This window comes from Labrus mixtus, chromosome 1 (genome assembly GCF_963584025.1).
Source record: "Labrus mixtus chromosome 1, fLabMix1.1, whole genome shotgun sequence".
In the NCBI taxonomy this organism is placed as follows: Eukaryota; Metazoa; Chordata; class Actinopteri; order Labriformes; family Labridae; genus Labrus; species Labrus mixtus.
The window spans coordinates 7,604,679-7,625,186 of NC_083612.1; the positions used below are offsets into that span (position 1 = coordinate 7,604,679).

The window sequence follows — 20,508 nt, forward strand, 5'->3', positions numbered from 1 at the left end:
CCACTAACACCACCAGTAACACAACTTAAACCAACATTAATACCACTTGTACTATCCCACAAACAAACACACCAAAATCAACCATACACATAACAGTAACACCGCCATTGACACCAATACTAAAACCACTTACACCAACTCCAACAATATAACCACAGCCACATCCGGCCCCCCAAAGCTTCCCATCCAGCTCCCATGTCATAATCAGGAATGCTCCCCTGAAGTAGGATTCCGACTTTGAAACTCACAGAATCTTCAGTAGCCCGAGTTAAATTCCAACATGGCTGCTAGGTTCATCAACAGTAACATTCAAACTTCACATTATATCAGCAGCTTAGTCCTCTTGTAGTGTAATTAAATTGATCACACGGATAGTATCATGCTAAAACTTCTATCCATGGACATGTTGTCTTATTATTTTCGCGCACATATTATCAGGTATTGTGTCGTTATCGTCTGGTATTAGCTAACAAAATAAAGCTACTCCTGAAGGCGTCCATATTGGTGTCTGGCTTGTTGCCACATCACAACCGCTATGTGTTCAACTCGGCTGTGACGTCATTCTCAACTACACATTTATAGCTACAAATCAGTAATGATGGTAAACGTATGTGTAGTATTAGCAGGAACAGCTGAGTGTGATATCAGACCAATCTTTCTAATAATGCCATGAGCAACATATATGATAATTATAGCAGTAGATTGTGCAGGATGTCGGCTCATATGAACTGCTTGTAAAAAGTTAAACGGGCTTCAAGTGCAAAAAGAAAAACGTAGTTACATCTCATTTCAAGAAACTTCCCTAAATCTGGCATGCTGCATTGATGGATAATTTAACTCATTACAAACAGTTCAGGTGTTACACCTTTACATGAGATTTGTGTCTGGACTTGTCAGGTGAACCGTGTGTTATCGCTTGGTAAGATTTCAGTTTTCAAAGTGTACAGATTACTGACTGAACTGTCTGTATGTCTGTTTTAAACACTCACTCAGTGACTAAAGCGCACGTGGAGACAGTAGAGACGTGCCCTGTTAAATTATCTGTGGGGTTCTGCTGCCCTCTGGTGGTCATTTCATCAAACAGTCTCATCTTGAGCTGCTTACACTGCAGAAACTCAAATACAAGTACATTTAACCAAATTTCTTGTCAATCATACATAAATACTTTTATTGTAAGTTACATTCTCCTGATAAGTCCAGATAAACATCGTACTTCAAGTAAATAAAAACAAAAATGAATTCCCTATAATAAGTAAAACTATTTGCCAATGCAGGAGGCAATAAATGACTGAAATGAGAACAAATGTGCTGAAATTAGATATTCTAACTAATTTAAATGATCTCATTTCAAGAGACTTAAAGGAAGAATGTTCCACATAAATAAATCATAAATCAAGTCTATCCTGTGTAAATGTGTCTCTGAGTCATGACTGTCTACAATGAGTAAGAAGCTCGAGTCCCGCTGGCTGTGTTGTTGTCAGAGCCGTGTTTACATGGACGGGATGGCCGGCTCCTCCCCTTGTGTATAAAAGCTGTTTTAGTCAAGGACTAGAGAGAAGAAGAAGAACACAGTCACTGATTATTTGGATGTTAGGTAATAGTTTTTAGATCACGGTTATTCTGTGTCAATTTACATGAAATGTGAAGCTACGAGCTAGCATTAGCATGCTAACACAACAATGCAGGCCACAGGTGATTGCAGCTCGAGCAGAGGACAATTTTGTCTGCTGTGCTCCTCCCTACCGTCATACCTCTCCTCTCCTCTCTCCTCCCGCTCTCCCCCTCCCTCCTTTTTTGTTTTTTACATCTTGAAATGAGTTGTTCATCTGAATCCGTCAGGTGAATTGTTGCTTAAAATAAGCATAATTCGATATTTTGGACGATCAATTCAACAAATTCACTTGCTTTGGTTAGATATTTTGCAGTGTGGGTTTGTCTCAGCTTCCCCCTGCAGTCCACAGAAACAGACCTGTGACTGTTGAACTGTTTTAGGTGCAGCATTGGAGACAGAAAAGATAAATACATGCTTTTGAATCACGCAAACTTCATGTCGATGCCTTAGATATCAGTGCAAAAGTTAAGCCAGCCAAGTACAAAAAACTGAGACACGCCCTGGATTGTGTCACAGGTCAGACCGGTTCTTTCCTCACCCTCCTCCTTATAGATTTGAACTCTGATCAGATTCCCCAAAAGACCAGGACTGACGTGACAGAATGAGCTGCATCTTTTCTCCCAGTGTTCAATCGACACATTGAAGTGGAAACTGTCCTTAAGTCAACCTGAAGCGAGTTCAGGTAAGAGTCTGGGAATGTTTTAATGAACAGGATCACTTTTAGCACATTGTGTCTGATTGTTTATAATATTTTTTTTTTTGGATTGTTCAGATTTTCAGAGAGGATTCTGATTCTTAAGTATTTCTTTCTGTGTTACATGAGAGTGTTCAAAGTGTGATTTTGATGAACCTCTGTAAGTATAGTTTCTGAGGAGAATAAACAGCAGACTGATTTTATAGGATCAAATCACAGGTAAAAAAATGTGTCAGAACTAGTCGGACCGCTTGGATCATAAACGCTGTGGTGCCATTTATCTAAATGACAACAGTCTTCAAACACTGTCGTCATCGTCCTCACGTCCTCTCTCCTCTCATAACCCTACAATTGTTACCTTCATGGAGATCCTCCTAACTCAAATGCATCTCGAGGAGAGAGGGTAGAATGAGCAAACACAGGTAGTATTTCCAGTTTAGTTTTATGTTTTCTCATTCAAGAAAAATACACAACGACCAAGTACTGTTATAGTCAAGACCACACTAACTGAGACCAAGACATACCCGAGACCAGAGTGCTCTGAGACCGAGACCAGACCAAGACATTTAGGGATCAAGACCAAGAACAAGGCACGGTGAGATACAAGATCAAGACCATACATATCACAGAAAATCATCATTTTCTGTGCAGGGGGCATGTCACTCACTTAGACTGTAACAACGGGGGATAGAAATCCTTCAGGTCAAAGTAATGATGTGAAAAGAATACTCTGGTGGTCTTGATATAAAAATCCGGAGTCCACCCAGTCTGAATTCGAGACAAGACAGAGTCAAAAAGCATTTGATTTTTAAACGAAACCTCCAAAAAGTGGTCTTGAGACAAAGTCAGGAGAGCGAGATCTGGGAACCACATGCAGGAAAACAGCCATAGGTCAGACTTGAACCGGCGACCTCGAACCTAAAGGACTGTAGGCTATATGGGGTACGAACTAACAACTAGGCCAGTGATCATCAACTGGCGGCCGGCGGCCACATCCAGCCCCACAAAGCTTCCCATCCGGCCCCCAGAGTACAAATCAGCTCGGGCTAATAAACAATAAACGTGAATATAAAATCACAAGGTTAAAATACTCCCATTAGGACAATGTAAGAAATTACAATAACATGAGAGCTATTGTGTCGTTGGTGTAAACCTTGTTGTAGTGACGGAGTGTGGCTCTCTCTGCAGGTTTGAGCTTTGTGATGGATCAGTGTGAGAACGAAGAGGAGGGAGACGGTCCCTCTAAAACCACCCTGCATCAGGAACATGAAGCTCAGAGGTGAAATGGTGATCTAATTACTGGCTGTGACTTTTCTCCATGTCAGGGAGAAGCTCTTATTCACACTCTAAGCTCTGTTTGTGTGTGTGTGTGTGTGTGTGTGCGTGTGTGTGCGTGTGTGTGTGTGTGTGTGTGTGTGTGTGTGTGTGTGTGTGTGTGTGTGTGTGTGTGTGTGTGTGTGTGTGTGTGTGTGTGTGTTAAAGCCCAGAGCAGCAGTACACACCAGACTCTCCTGAACCTGGACCTAGACCTGGATCTGCAGCCAGCTGTGTGTCCCTGAAGAGTGCTCAGTCCATGACTCCACCACCAGATTTTAAACAGCCAGAGACAGAGTGAGTCCACACATACTGTCACAGTTCAGTTGCTGTGAGCCCTCAGGGGTCCCCATACTGGTATCAGGCTCCAAGCAGTTGCCTGCCTTGCCTGTTGACAAGCAGCGTCTCTGAGCACCACCAACATCCACCTGTAGGCTTCGACTGGGGGGTTTAAGATATCATCCCATCATTCCTCAAATTTCTGCATGTAAAATAAAACTGTGAGGAGTGATACTATCGGAGCCTAGGCGCCAAACACAAACGATGTTCTGCAGCAATCAATATTTGAAACATTACAAACATGGTTTGTTAGGCTGAACTGTATGTTCTGTGTAATATGAAGCTGTATAATGATATAAAAAAACAACATCTAAAGTCATCTTTTTGGAAAGTATGAATTGTGTCCACAGTTTTATATTTTATCTGGAGACAATCTGGTCAAATGTAATCATTTGTCAAGTTGAAACTTGTTTGTTCATCACTTTATAATTTTTACAGGATGCAGCAGCAGAGACCGGACGGTCCTGAACTGAGCCATGTGTCCATGAAAAGTGACCAGTCTATGGTTGATCCTCTTACCTTTGACAATAAAGGGTAAGTATTATAGAACTGACTGATGTTTGTTATTATCTGACTCCGCTGAGGAAAGAACATCAATATGTTTATGTCTTTGGAAAAGCTCCTTCCAATAACCACAACAGAAGATGACTTGAATGTATGTTAGCCTAGGCTAACTTCAAAGATAGAACCTGTTGGATTAAGGCTTATAATAGTGATTGTAGATAAATCATTTGAGCAGGTTAACAATCTTTCAGCACTAGGGATGATCTGATCCCATGCTATGGTATCACAGCAGAAACGTACCACTTTGCCTGAATGCATTTTCAGCTACAGCCATTTTGGCCTTATAAATTTAAACCATTCAGAACTTTCAGGGCTTGCCTATATTGTCTATGCATAGAGCCGGCCTTACCTGGATTAAGTATTCTCCTAAGGGCAGCGTTGGAGCAGACATTTGAGTATGTGTTCTAAGACTAGAACATGAGGACCCACAAAACACAAGAAAACTAAATGGTTGACTACAGTAACAGAACATCATAAACATTTAGATTCATCTTCTTTGTTTATGGAAAACATGATGTCAAGTGCATGAACTGGGCATTTACCAAACTCTCTTTATTGTCTCCTTAACTGAAGCCTTTTTTTGTTTGACTACTCTGACACCACATAAAGGCGGGGTTGAATCTAGTTTGGTCTATTTCCTGGTTCAAGCTATCATCTGCTCCAAAAATGTAAGCAATCCTAAACTTGGAGTGGATGAAGTATATGTCGTCTTGGTGAAGCTAAATCTTTACTACCATCCAACATCTTGTCTTGATTGTGGACTGATGTATAAAGAACATATCTGCTTATTCTTCTCTGATTCAACAACTATGCCTGCAGCCAACACTTTGCATTTACAAGTCCTAGTGCTGCAGAATGTGAGAGAGTGCGGAGGTTTTAAAGCTGCTAAGGGGATGTTGAAACATGTTCCTCCTTCACCATTTTTGGTAGGGCCATGTTGACAAAAAAAACTTATAGGACATAAAATACTGTTCTGTTTTGGTTATGTGGGCTCTATACACCTGTTAGCTTGTCATTCTCTATACTGATAGTACACTGGACCTCCTATGTTTCTATCAAAAACTCTGATTAAATTTTTAGGGAAATGGCATTGGGAAAGGTACTTGGTACTTTGTGGTACCAGGGACCTGGATTTGTCCACATGGTAGGCTTTTAAAAATAACCTTAGGGATAAATCTGCTGCCCAGAAACAGTGTATTAAATTTGTGCCTGAAAACCCAATGGGCTGCTGTTCAATGTATTTTGGACTTGGTACTCTGCCTCAGCCTCTTTGACAAGCGTGCTCATATCTAGAGAAAGAAGACAACTAAAATGGTAAAACCAGCTTTGAGTCTGAAAATATTACCCAAAACTGAGTTTCACTCTCAGGATAGTGCAGTTAACACCAATGAAGGTCTTGCCAAATACAAACATTTGGAAGGTCTGAAACTTGTTTATCAGTTTAGAAATATTTCAATTAACCATTTTTCAGATTTCAATAAGAAAGTCCCCAAAACTTTATGTTTTCTCCACAGAGTACAGCAGACAGACTCAAAGGTTCTTAGCGATCAGTCCACTGAGCGACATCAAGTAGACCTGGACTCCATAATAATGGTGTGTACATGTAATAGTAATAATTGTCTACATTTATATAGCCATTATCAAAACAGAGTGATAATGTGACATTCAAGGTAAAGGACATGTGAAACATTATGTAGTATTCCAGAACTCATGTATATTACTAAGCCCTGGCATCATGAGGAGTTATTTTGTTTATGAAAGAAACTTTAGTTGTTTGAGACCGAGACTCACAAGGGAGTTTGTGAAGAACTAGGGCCTGGCCAATTTTTCCTTCACATTAATTAAAAGCATTTTTGGCTCCATATATTCATTGCACAAGAGTAACCCTTAATGAGAGACGCTCTATCAAACATTTGGTGAGAAAGGTTACATAAAGTGGGTTGAGTTGTGTTTTCCTACGGATTAAACATCACTTTCAACAGTATTACTTTAAGAAAAACTGAGTTTAGATATTGTTGGATAGATGGATGGATGGATGGTTTGACAGATGGATAGATGAATGGAAGTAATGAAAATACAGACAGACGGATTGACGGACCGATTGATGGATGAATAGATGGATGAATTAATGGGTGGGTTGGTGGATGGATGGATAGATGGTTTTACGGATGGATGGATAGATGGATGGATGGAAGTAATGATCATACAGACAGACGGACCGATAGATGGATAGATGGATGAATGGATGGACGGATGGATGGTTTGAAGGATGGATGGATGGTCCTAACAGTCTCTATGCTGGTCTGCTAAGGCCAGTAGGGTCTTCAGACTGACAAATTTGTGTCACTTTACTAAAATTAAACTTTCAATTTATCAATCTGTTCCAGCTGCTTGAGGAGAGCATCGTCACTTTTGTTAAGAACGAGCTGAAGCGAATTAAGAGGGTTCTGTCTTCAAATGACCCAGGATGCTTACAGAGTATGGAAGAGGAGAAGCTGGTCAGCAATGAAGACGAGCAGGTGGGGGTCAGCAGAGAGGCATTTCTGAAGATCACGCTGGAATTCCTGAAGAGAATGAAACAGGAGGATCTAGCTGACTGCCTGCAGAGCAGTAAGTGTTTTTTCAAAGCTTAAATAAGATTTAAAAATACGTTTAAGACATCAAGGTTTAGAGGTTTACATGTCTAAATTAAACTTATACATAAGGAAAGAATGTTGAGACTCTTAAATATTTAGAAAACCTGACTTGCTGAGGATCCACTTACTTATTCCTCTTTTGTTTATTTAGGAACTCAGACTGAAGGAACTGCAGATTGCAGAAATAAACTGAAGTCTAACCAGAAGAAGAAGTTTCAGTATGTGTTTGAGGGGGTTGCTAAAGCAGGAAACCCAGCTCTTCTGAATCAGATCTACACAGAGATCTACATCACAGAGGGAGAGACTGCAGAGGTCAATAATGAACACGAGGTCAGACAGATTGAAAGAGCATCCAGGAAACAGAACCAACCTGAAACTATGATCACACTTGTGGACATCTTTAAACCCTCACCTGGACGAGAAGAACCAATCAGAACAGTGATGACTAAAGGAGTTGCTGGGATTGGGAAGACAGTCTTAACACAGAAGTTCACTCTGGACTGGGCTGAAAACAAAGCCAATAAGGACGTACACTTCACATTTCCATTCACTTTCAGAGAGCTGAATGTGCTGAAAGAACAAAAGTACAGTTTGGTGGAACTCATTCATCACTTTTTTACTGAAACCAAGGAAAACGAAATCTGCAGGTTTGAAGATTTTAAGGTCGTGTTCATCTTTGATGGTCTGGATGAGTGTCGACTTCCACTGGACTTTCACAACAATGAGATCCTGACTGATGTTGCAAAATGCACCTCAGTGGATGTGCTGCTGACAAACCTCATCAGGGGGAAACTGCTTCCCTCTGCTCAGCTTTGGATAACCACACGACCAGCTGCATCCAGTCAGATCCCTCCTGAGTGTGTTGACAGGGTGACAGAGATCAGAGGGTTTAATGACCCACAGAAGGAGGAGTACATCAGGAAGAGATTCAAAGACGAGGAGCAGGCCAGCACAATCACCTCCCACATCAAGAAATCCCGAAGCCTCTACATTATGTGCCACATCCCGGTCTTCTGCTGGATCACTGCTACAGTTCTGGAAGAGATGCTGAAAACAAGAGAGCCAGGAGAGCTGCCCAAGAACCTCACTGAGATGTACATTCACTTCCTGGTGATTCAGTCCAAACTGAAGAACATTAAGTATGACGGAGGAGCTGAGACTGATCCACACTGGAATAGAAATAACAAAGAGGTGATTTTGTCTCTGGGAAAACTGGCTTTTGAGCAACTGCTGAAAGGCAACTTGATCTTCTATGAATCAGACCTTGAAGAGAGTGGGATTGATATTAAAGCAGCCTCAGTGTGCTCAGGGGTTTTCACACAGATCTTTAAAGAGGAGAGAGGACTGTACCAGGAAAAGGTGCTCTGCTTCATTCATCTCAGCATTCAAGAGTTTCTGGCTGCTCTTCATGTCCATCTGACATTCACCACCTCTGGTGTTAATCTTCTGTCAGAAGAACAGACACCATCCTGGTTGTCTCAGTTATTAGTTGACAAATCAACAAGTTTCTACCAGAGTGCAGTCGACAAGGCCTTGAAAAGTCCAAATGGACACCTGGATTTGTTCCTCCGCTTCCTTCTCGGTCTTTCAGTAGAGACAAATCAGAAACATCTAAAATGTCATCATACAAAGACAGGACATGGCTCACAGATCCAAAAGAAAACGGTTCAATACATCAAGATGAAGATCGGTAATAAGTTGTCTCTGGAGAAAAGTATCAATCTGTTTCACTGTCTGAATGAACTCAATGACAGTTCTCTAGTGGAGGAGATCCAAGAGTACCTGAGATCAGGACGTCTTGAGATTGATGAACTAAGTCATGCTCAGTGTTCAGCCCTGGTGTTCATCTTACTGTCACCAGAAAGAGACCTGGATGTGTTTGACCTGAAGAAATACTCTGTTTCAGAGCAGACTCTTCTGAGGCTCCTGCCAGTGGTTAAAGCCTCCAACAAAGCTTTGTATGTGCATTCATAACTATCCACATCAAATGTATTTAGTTTTTATTTGTCAAGCAACAATGTCATTAAGCACATACTTTCTGTGTTTTTCCTGATCATGTTAAGACTGAGTAGCTGTGACCTGACAGAAAGAAGCTGTGAGTCCCTGTCTTCAGTTATCAGCTCCCAGTCATCTAATTTGAGAGAGCTGGACCTGAGTAACAACAACCTGCAAGACTTGGGGGTGAAGCTGCTTTCTGCCGGACTAAATACTCCAAATTGCAAACTAGCTGTACTCAGGTAAGTGTTCAACTTTTCAAAATTATAATCTGGATTTGTATATTAATCATTGAAGGGACCTATTGAAAATATTTTTCAGGTTCAGTGGTTGCTCATTGTCTCATGAAAGCTGTGAGGACCTGTCTACAGTTTTCAGCTCTCAGCCATCTAATCTGAGAGAGCTGGACCTGAGTAACAACAACCTGCAGGATTCAGGGATGAAGATACTCTCAGCAGGACTAAGGAGTCCAAACTGTACATTGGAAACTCTCAGGTCAGGAATCAGCTATTAGTTTGATTTTATCCAGCGTCTTCATGGTTGGCATGTTTTACCTCTAAATTAACTGACTGACTATACCTTTCAGGTTGAGAAGCTGCCAACTGTCTGCAAGAAGCTGTGAAGCTCTGTCCTCAGTTCTTAGCTCCCAGTCCTCTAGCCTGAGAGAGCTGGACCTGGGTGACAACAACCTGCTGGATTCAGGAGTTAAACTGCTGTCTGCTGGACTGGAGAGTCTAAACTGTAAACTGGAAACATTAAGGTTAGGGTTCAACTGGTTTAAAGAGCAATCAATGCAAATTTCATTAGGAAAAATGAATTTGTTAAGTATTACTCAACCCCTGTGTCATACAATATGTAAATCAGTATATATTTATTTAGAGCATTATTACATATTTTCATTGGTATGGGCAATGGTTCCCGTAAATAACTGTAAATATCTGTGTTTGTGCATGTGTGTGTTCATTTAGACTGTCAAGCTGTCTAATCTCAGAGGAAGGATGTTTATCCCTTGCCTTAGCTCTGCGCTCCAACCCCTCCCATCTGAGAAAGTTCGACCTGAGCAACAATCAACCTTCTGAGTCAGGAGTGAAGCAACTGTCTGCTGTAATGGAGGATCCACGCTGCCTCAAGTATGGAATTAAAGAGAGACAAAAGCTGCTTTCAAACAGTTTCTCTGTTTGTCTGACTTACCAGTGTTCTCTACTTTATATTGAATGGTAGATGTACAACAACCATAGTTGTATGAGGTTGTTTGTGTATTTGTTTCTGCTTCCAGGGTGGACTATGGTGGACTGCAGAGACTTAAACCTGGTATCAAAAAGTGTAAGCATGTCAAAAGACTATTACATTGTGAAATATGCATGTATTTTCTTTCTTCTTCCTTTTGGTCATGCAAATGGTCTGTAATTATTACATGCAGCTCTTTCAATTATAGGCTAAACCCAGCCATGGTTCTCTACAATTGCATATAGGCTCATAAGTAATGCCTCCAACTCTCTGCTTTCATATCCGGGGGCTTTTAAGCTCCACATATACACAGGTTGTTATCCAACAATGAAACCCTTACAGGATGAGAAGGACCCCAATGCTAAGCTAATTCCTTAGCATGAACAAGGTGTTTCCAATGATAGACTGTGACCACAGCTAATTTATAGAAGCAGTTGAGACTTGTAGCTCCGCCATGTCAGCGGTTGTTAGCAACAGTTACAAGCATTACAGCCACCTGGATTGGGGTGTGAGTGTTGTAAAAAACTGCATGCACTGAACCATGCACATATACATATATATATTTATTGCATTGCACAAAAAGTGCTCTCTGGAGGAGAGGGGAGAACTCCGATGCTTAGAATTTGCTGGAGGGCGTCGCATGAATTTGGGGCATCAAAAGAAAATGCAGATTTACAGAGTTCAGTAAAAGCTTGTGAGACTTGTGAGACAAGCCACTCAGAAGAATGAGTCATGTAGGTGCCCAAATTCCACTTCAACAGTTCTGTGATATAAGGTGGAAGTTAACCAATAAGAGCCTTAAACATATATAAAAAACAATGTCTCTATTCAAGAGAAGGCCAACCAACCTTCTCATGCAGCTCATAGTGATGTGTGCCAAATCTATCACCAGTTAAAAACCTGAGGGCGGAGTGATAGACGGCGTCAAGAGGCTTTACTGTTGAAGCTGACATCACCGTAATCCATCACTGATAAGAATAGAGCTTCAATAATTATTTTTCTGCACAATAATGGAAAGTTTGATTTGTTTCTGTACATAAAGCTAACTTTCAGTCACAACTTGGATACAAGAGTTTCAACATGGAACTTAAAAGTAAATTACTCATTGAGCCACACGCCAAGATATTTATACTCATGTATTCTCTCAATTTCTGAGCCACTTAGATAAGATATGTGTCCCCTCTCATAATCAATATTTTTGGCTCTGGAGAATAGCATACTTTTGGTTTTAATCTCATTAAGTAGCAGTTTTTGGCTATTGAGATATTCTTGGACAGAATTAAAAGCAAGTCACAAGTTTTTGATGGCTAACTTTATAGAATCTGATGTACAATACAAAATAGTGTTGTCTGCACAGAGATGGGCATGACAACCATTCAAACAAGAAATAATTTCATTAATACAAACAGTGAAGAGCATGGGACCCAAGACTGAACCTTGTGGCACACCTCTGTTAATGAACAAAAATTCAACACACTGACAAACAAGTAATCCTGAAACCAGGCACATGCACTTTCATCCAACCCAATAGTAGATAATTTCTTTAAAAGAATGTGGTGATCAACCATATCAAAAGCTTTTGACAGATCTATAAAAAGAGCAGCACAATGATGCTTCTTGACTAGTGCTAGTTTTATATCATTTGACACCAATGTGATGGCTGAAACTGTGCTGATTGGCTCTGAAACCAGATTGCTGCGGGCTCAGTACTGAGTGGTGGAAAAGAAAGAGCTTGAGTTGGTTATTTACTCAGGCTTCCATGACTTTTGCCAGACAGGGTAATTTGGAGATGGGACGATAATTGTTTAAATCATCCCTAGCACCACCTTTCTACAAGGGAAGATTGTGGCACCATTTAATGGGGAAATAAACAGGCTTTCCAACGGAATAAGAATTATTGCCAAGAAGCATCTTCACAATAATATATAATTATAAATATATATGTGTGCGTGTGTGTGTGTGTGTGTGTGTGTATAATATTTGTATAGACATGTTGTGGGATTGTTCTGATGGTATGAATAGACAGTATATATGTAGTGTGATTGTTCTGATTTATTTATCTTTTTCTCCGTCAGATGTCTGTGAACTGGAAGTAGACACAAACACACTGAGCAGAAACCTCACACTGTCTGCTGACAAAAGGACGGTGACTTATGTGGAGAAGTATCAGCCTTATCCTGATCATCCAGACAGTTTCAAATGTCCTCAGGTGTTTTGTACAAATGCTTTAACAGGTCGCTGTTACTGGGAGGTTGAGTATACAGGAGATGTTAATGTATCAGTGGCTTACAGAAGAAAGAACAGCAGAGGAGTAATTGAATTAGAGTTTGGGGATTGTGATCAGTCCTGGAGTCTGAGAAGATCTATATATGGTGGTTATAAAGTCTGTCACAATGGTGTTGGAACATACATCTCACCCTCCTGTTCCTCAGAAAGAGTAGCAGTGTACTTGGACCATCCTGGTGGCACTTTGTCCTTTTACATAGTTGATGATGGCACGCTGGTGCACCTCCGCACGTTCAAAACCACATTCACTGAGCCTCTTTATGCTGGGTTTGCTTTCCAGAACAGATATTATAGTTCATCAGTGTCTCTGTGCTCTCTGTAGGTCTAAGAGTCTCAGACATTCTGCTGACTCTCCTTCACACACACTCTGCAATGTAATGACCATCTGTCAAAGAGTCAGACACAGATCCAATTTGTATATCATTATATTGACAATTTCTTCTATTTTTGAAATCGAACACTTACTGAATAAGGTTCTTTTTTATCTTAGTGATAAAAATCTATTTCTTGGTTGACAAATTAAAATGGTCGCCTGCTGTATTGGACATGGGTGATATCGATATAATGTCACATTAATGCAGACTAAATGAGTAAGAAAAACTATGTCCTATCATAGAATAAATTGTTATTTTATTTGTTGTTTATTTAACTCAAATGAGAATATAGATCAATCATCACAAAAATCAACAACACATTTTTCGACTGTCAGTTGACTTAAGGCAAAATTTGACGAATCAGTCTCGACTATGTAAATCCTTAGTTGGGGACAGGCCAAAAAAATCATTTTTATGAATAGATTCTGTTGACTGCGATAAATTTAAATAGCATCCACATTCTGTCACCTCGATGGGCTAATATTGACCTCCCATTCCCTGTTTCAGACTAAGCTAGAGCTCAGAGGAAGTGACTGTCCCTGTTCTTACGTATCTATACCAGAGGTGAGATTCTCTGTCCAAGCCCGGGCCGACATGACGGCCCGTAGCTGGGTCAGGGCAGTTAATGGACTTGAGCTTCTTTTCTAGTCTTCTGACAACTCAGAACGCTTTTACACTACAGGTCACACCTACACATTCACACACTGATGGTAGAGACTGCTATTTAAAGTGGCAATCAGAAGTAACTTATCCCATTCATACACTGAGGGAGCAATTTGGGATTAAGTGTCTTGCCCAAGGACACATTGGACATGTGGCTGCAGGAGCTGGGGATCAGACCCCCAACCTTCCATTTGAGAGACGTCCGACTCTACCACTGAGCCAAAGGCGCCCATGGGACAGTTGTAAAATGAGAGTAATTCTCATTCGTCTGAATCCGTGTGTCTTTATTCCCCTCTGACAATATTTCTGTTACTTTGTAAAAAAAAAAAAAAAAACCTGTTTAGGGCCTTCAAAATAAATGTATCGAGTGAATCAAAGCCTCTTACTTTACTTTTTATTTCTGTGACACAGAACTTAATTTTCGTCATTTTACTTTAAATTCACAAAGGACATTTCCTGAACAATCGTCTCGATGTTTTATTGTGAAAAACATTCAGGAAGCAGTATGTGTACACTGTGGCAACATTAACTTAAGTAAAGCATATGATGTTTTTTTTATTTTTTTGCCATCTCTGGTTTAAAGGGATTTGTTAAAGCTAGAAAAAATGTAGTAATTCCATCCTTGTCCTTAAGTATTTTAACATTTATGTGAACTATGTGATATTTGACATACAAATACAGGTATAACAATAAAAGGTGCATCTTATAATAAAACATTCACAATCTGAACTCATTTCAGTCGTTAAATCAAACAGAACACACATTCTGCTTTTATAGAGCTTCAGAGCAAAAAGCCTGGTTTGTTTTTAAAGTCACACCGCCATTTGTTGCCATGACTTCAGACCTGCCAGGAGCAGGGTTTAAGATGAGCGTCCATCTGTCTGTCCCAACATTTTAATCCATAATCACATCTACCAGTCCAAAGATCAACAACTGTCAGATATCTTAACACATGACAGTCAGATCATCAATAAATGTTCACTTCAACTTCCTGCTCCAGATGGGCCTTGTTTATCAAAGTGACCTCATAATGTTTCCTGCAGCGCCACCCTCAGGACTTTTTTTTAACCTCCATCAGTGAGGCTCTAGCTGTGTCCCAATTCAGGGGCTCCATCCCTCAGGGCGTGCATTTCAACACTGATAACATCACAGCTGAGTGACTGTAACTGTCCCATTTTGAAGCCTCCTTCAAATGCGTCCTTCTCACCAAACCACTCAAGGTCCTTCCAGAACATCCTCAGTGGCCCAATATATCCCAAGGTGCACACCAATTCAAACTGCTTACTCCCAAATGGCCAAGTAATACACTTTTAGTTGTGAGGAATTGATTTTTAACTCAATCAAATAGCTACCTATACTACAAAATAAAAGGGGGGCTTTGAAACTTCAAATCATCTAAGTTATGTTAACAAGTTCTGATGCAGCAGTCAAGGCTGCTAGGTGACAAGGGCAGTGCTTTAAGGGAAGTAAGGGAGGGAACAGCTGGTGATGCAAACAGGGATTCCTCTGAAGACCAGACCGTTTTATTTCTAATGGGCCTGAGAGGTCGACGCTGAACATGAAGGCTTTTTCCTTCATAGGCTGGGCCCTTGGAAGGATGCTACCCTTGAATTAGGACACAATAAGAAGAAGCAAGAAGCAATGAGGACTTTGTTGGTTCACATTGAAGCTGTAATAATCTCTGTAGCCTGTAGAGGGTGCTAACTGCAGTTTCCACTGTGAACGCTGAAATGGTTCCACACAAGAGTTTGTGTAATTCCACATAGCAGCAGTAAGAGGCTTCAAGGAACAGCTGGTCCTGGTTGTCGGGCACTTCTGTCTTCACAGTGCTGCTCTGACTTCAGGTCCTCGGACCACATCACTTTAGCGGACTGGTTAAACCAGTCAGATGAATAAATTGACTCGTTCAATCGTCCAGATGTGAAGTGAAAAACACTCTCTTTAAAATTAAAAAAACACACAAAATCAGTCAAAGTTCTGTTAGGAACAAGTGATCTCTCTTCGGGCGTGAACATTTGTTTAAAATATTCTGTCATCAGCATAAAAACACTCCTGAAAGAAGAAGTGACATCATACTTCAGGGTGCAGCCTCCTGTGGGTTTGTCATGAGTCTTAAACAGGGTTGTCCTGGTTATCCAGTATGAACTCTTCACATGTCTTCATACAGCAGCATGCCGTTGAAGATGGTGAGGGGCTCTACAGAGTGAGCCAGTTTGCCCATCACCAGGTCGATGCAGACCGTGTCACGGGTCTGCAGAGGCAGGATGATGTTGAAGACAGCCAGAGATCCAGGAGTGGTTTTAGCTTCAGCCACAGGGTTGTTCTCCAGACCTTCAGGTTGGTAGCCTCCGGAGTCCACCCGGGCCATGCCGTAGTTAGACTTGGACAAAACAGCCTCAATCTTCTCGTTCCTGTGACCCGTCAGGATGGCACTGAAGAAGTAATGTCCGTCTACTGGAGCAGTGAAAATACCTGGAGGTGACAGAATGAGTCAGGATTAGCACCAGGTAACACTTCAGCAAGATTGGATGAGGACAGCAGGTGGTCCTATGCCAACAGAAGAAACATAGAGGGGAGACTCAACCTCCCCTCACGTTTACCTGTTCTTGGGTCGTAGAAGTCTCCTTCATTAACAAAGATCTTGTCAAAGACGATGGTTCCTGATCTCTCCATGGGGACAGTGAGAGCAGCAGAGAACGACAGTCTGGGTATGTGAGCATCGGCACCAGGTAGCCCTGATAAGAAGACACACACACACACACACACACACACACACACACACACACACACACACACACACACACACACACACACACACACACACACACACACATACACACACACACAGACACAGACACACATAAACACACATTCAAGTATCCAAAGTGTAATGTAGAGATAGTGTGGAGAAACTTTCTCTGGTCGTATCACAGTAGGATGTTTATATTATGTGTTCCTCTCCAATTCTGAAAGTGATGGTTCCTTAGTAAGCATCATTTCTTTGCAGTTACAATTACTTTGCAACTGCAACGTACCTGGTATATGACCTGAAGAGTGCATTTATGTTAACTTAGAACCTTTAAAGGAAGAATGTGCGACTTTTTGATCCAGTAGACGTCACCCTTGAGCACCAGTATTAAACCAAAACAAACTGCTGTTTGGCCACACCTCCTCCATACTGAAGCCTAGCTGCTCTCCTCCAGAGTCACACCTCCAACCCCCCTCCACTTGAGTTCACACAAAGGAGTTATTAATGTGAATGCACCATAATTAAGCACCGTTAAGTGCAAGCGGCAGATAATATTGTCCTTTGCTTGAGCTGCAATTTCCTGTGGCCTGCATTGTTGTGTTAGCATGCTAATGTTAGCACACTAAAACACAGGTTTTACAAAGTTGCAAAAGCAACATTAGAACAAAGCAGAGAAACCCAAACACTTAAGAACCCAAACAACAATAAAAACACAAATGACAACGCAAGAACCAAACAGTGTGAGAACCCAAACAACCTAAATAAACTAAACATCACAGGAAAGTCATAAAAACCCACTATTAGAACCCAGGCAACGGAAAACCCAACTGAATGAACAATATTTAAACAAACACAACTGATGTGTCTGCTTATTCAGGCATATTTTCTATGTGAAACAAAATAAAATAAAAAAAACATAGGTTACATACCTGTTTCACCTTTGGGACCTGTGAGGAAAAAGAGCAGAAGATAAGAGACGGGGGAAGAATAAATATCACAAAGAGAAATCAATAAGATAATCGTCTTGCTGTCTTGATCAATTTAATCTCTGTAAACAAACTTTATATTAGGCCCCCTGTGTTCAAAGTTCATATCTCTTTGAACCCTATGCCCTACTGCCTCTATCAATCTTTAAATTATCAGGTAGACGTACCTGGTAGACCTCGTAGTCCACTTTCACCTGATCGTCCGAGAGGTCCAGGAGGTCCAAGAGCTCCTCGTGGACCTGGCAGTCCGTTGAAGCCCCTCTCTCCTTGTGGTCCTGGAGGTCCAGGCAGGCCTGTGTAAGAATATGAATGAAATGAACAAACAACAAAAAATAAACATCATCCTAGTACATCATCTGCACAACATGCGGAATGAAAATAGATCTATGAAGAGTTGTGGAGGTGTGTAAATGGCTCAGTCAACAAATGTGAAGGAAAGTGAAGCAGATCAAGTTAAAAAGGTTATAAAAAGCTTTTACATATCCACAAAAATGTGTTTCAACACTTTATTTTCTGTCTGTTAGCATCACAAAGGTTATGTGTGGATATCTGTTGGAGTGTTAGCAGCAGTTTAAGTCTTTTTTCATACAAAGCAACATGTCAGAATCGTTTGTTTGAAAAGGAACATCAACTAAAGATACCACTAAAGTACAATCAACAAATAGAGAAAGGACTCGTACAAAAAGGGACTGAAGATGACAACAAGACACAGAAGATGTCAACAACACATGTAAGAATACAACAAGACACTGGTAACCAGAACAACACATTTAAAGACAGAGTACTGTTGTGTTGGTGGTTTGCTGTGTTTGTGTTCGTTGTGTTGTTTGTGGTATCAGTTGTGTTAGTTCTAGTGTTAGTTGCTTTAGTGGTGGTGTAAGTATTGCCTGTGTTTGTTGTGTTGATGTTGGTTGTGTTGGTTTGCTGTATTTGTGATGGTTGTGAATTTAAGCTGTGTTGGTGGGTGTAATAGGTGTTGTGGTTTTAGTGTTAGTTTTGTAAGTGGTGGTGTAAGTACTTTCTGTATTTGTTGTAATGATGTTGGTTTTGTTGGTGTGCTTATATTGTTGGTGAAGTTGGTGGTAAGTGGTTGTAGTATTGGTGCCAATGGCGGTGTTACTTTTATGTGTATGGTTGTTTTTGGTGTAAGTGGTTTTTGTGTTTGTGGGATGGTGTAAGTGGTATTAATGTTGGTGTAAGTTGGGTTAGTGGTATGGGTGTTTTTTGTGTATGTGCTGTTACTGTCAGTCTTGTTGATGTTAGAAGTGTTGTTATTTATGGTCTGTTCTTTGTTAGTAACGTTGCTATCAGAGTTTTTGAAACTCACCATGTCAGTCATTGTGTTTATAGTTATTATTAGTGCATGTGGTGACTGTGTAAGTGCTGTTGGTTGATTTGTTTAAGTGTAGGTGGAGAAGTGTAAGTATTATCAGTATGTGTTGGAGTTGTTGTGCTGTCAGTGGCATTGGTTTTATTAGTGTTAGCCTAGTTGGTGGTGGCGTTGGTGACAGTGTTAGTGGTCATAGTGTTTGTGTTAGCCGTGTTGATGGAAGTTGAGCGGCGCCATTTGTGGTTTAAGTTGTGTTATTTGTCCTGGCAGTGGCTGGACACAAAAACCTCGAGCTCTGTCTGAACTCAATAAATCAGCTTACACCAGCACAAATTATGTATTCACAGATTAGTCAACATTCAACATGTATACGAGACAGACTTGCAGTTTGGTGATTTTTCTACTATAATGGTTGAAACGTCAAACCAACACTTCTGACTGCAGTTAGTGGGTTAACAAAAAGAGCTTATTCAAACCTCGGTTGAGCAGCGCGGTGCCTACAAAACAAACAATACATCATAAACATACTGTCTGACCTTAAAATCAGTTTTAGTATAAGAAGCATCAGCATATATTTTAAAAATCATTGTTCTCGTTGCATTCAGTGCTGTCAGCCCCTCAACTCAAGCTTTATTCTTTTATTCAAAATTCATATTTTACTTTGACGGACGTTAGAAAGAGTCGAGTCCTTGTCATCACAGTGTCACTGTTCTTGTTTGAATTGATATAAGATCAATAGAGACGTATTACTACTTTCACAACTTGCTCGCCAAGCAGTTTCACCCGTTGTGGTTTAAGACATGTCACCTGTTCATTGGTTTTAACATTTGATGAGCTGACCAACCTGTTCTCCAAAAACAAGTATTTCAAAGTGTTTCTAACATTGCCAAACCACATATTAAATCAAAATGTTCACTCCAGTTTGTACCAAAGCTGCTGAGAATAACATGTAATCCATCCAAAAAATAAGAAACCAAACTGTATTTAGTTGCTGTAAAACACGGTTCTGTTTAGACCGCTTCGTTGAACCATCACTGTGAGAGTGAGTTATATACAGGTATGGTTAAAGTATAAAAGAGAGCAGAGAGTCGAGCTCACCAGTCAAGTCGTGCTCAGAGAAGCTCTGCAGGTCTTTGATGACTTGGTTCACACTCGAGTTCAAAGTCTTCATCCTGGTGTAGACGTCGTCCTGGTTCTTTTGAACAATGTCCATGATTCCTCCGTGATGGATGACCGTGTCATTCAGACCAGAAACACACGTCCACAAACTGGAAACATGTCGGTTCAGTCCTGCAAGTCGAACATATAACAAGACACATTGAAACACTCTGCACATCATCTGTGCTCATGAGTTCAACGAGAATTCGCTGGTACATGGTCAGTCTTCACTTAAGAGGAGGAGTAAACTACAAGTCCCAGAGAGCATTTCAGTCAGGATATACACTTTTCCTGTTCAGGGTTGGGGGGGCTGGAGCCGATCCTAGTTGGAGTACCCAACGAGAACCCATATGCACTGGGTGAACATGCAAACTTAACACAGAGAGGCTCCTGTACCACAGGGATTCGAACCAGGAACCTCCTCACTGTGAGGCAACAGCGCTAAACTTTTTAATTGAATAATTTTGCTGTTTGCTGTCATCTCTTACCCACCCAGCTTCTGTTGTGCTTTCTAACAGCAGCACTCTCAGCTTCAATCTTCTCGAGTTAAAACACCTTATTGAATTTCTGAATACCTTTCA

General features: G+C 40.8%; 2 protein-coding genes across 3 annotated transcripts in view; one reads left to right on the forward strand and one right to left on the reverse strand.

Annotated features, from left to right (window-relative positions):
- The first annotated feature begins 1,970 nt into the window (after nucleotides 1-1,970).
- On the forward strand, nucleotides 1,971-14,269 carry LOC132980569 (NLR family CARD domain-containing protein 3-like). Its single transcript, XM_061046809.1, has 13 exons — nucleotides 1,971-2,294; nucleotides 3,495-3,585; nucleotides 3,789-3,917; nucleotides 4,398-4,493; nucleotides 6,038-6,116; nucleotides 6,911-7,133; nucleotides 7,311-9,117; nucleotides 9,223-9,396; nucleotides 9,476-9,649; nucleotides 9,741-9,914; nucleotides 10,123-10,284; nucleotides 10,431-10,477; nucleotides 12,457-14,269. Exons 2-13 carry the CDS (start codon nucleotides 3,509-3,511, stop codon nucleotides 12,987-12,989), a joined length of 3,675 nt encoding a protein of 1,224 aa, XP_060902792.1. The 5' UTR covers nucleotides 1,971-2,294; nucleotides 3,495-3,508; the 3' UTR covers nucleotides 12,990-14,269.
- LOC132979734 (EMILIN-1-A-like) overlaps nucleotides 14,083-20,508 on the reverse strand; it is a 30,931-nt gene continuing 24,505 nt past the window's right edge. For both annotated transcript variants that reach the window (XM_061045600.1, XM_061045681.1), the window contains 5 exons: nucleotides 19,868-20,059; nucleotides 17,607-17,732; nucleotides 17,383-17,400; nucleotides 16,305-16,439; nucleotides 14,083-16,176 (listed from right to left, as the gene is read on the reverse strand). In XM_061045600.1, coding sequence (XP_060901583.1) covers nucleotides 15,854-16,176; nucleotides 16,305-16,439; nucleotides 17,383-17,400; nucleotides 17,607-17,732; nucleotides 19,868-20,059 — 794 coding nt within the window. In that variant the 3' untranslated portion in view covers nucleotides 14,083-15,853. The remainder of the gene's footprint in view (nucleotides 16,177-16,304; nucleotides 16,440-17,382; nucleotides 17,401-17,606; nucleotides 17,733-19,867; nucleotides 20,060-20,508) is intronic.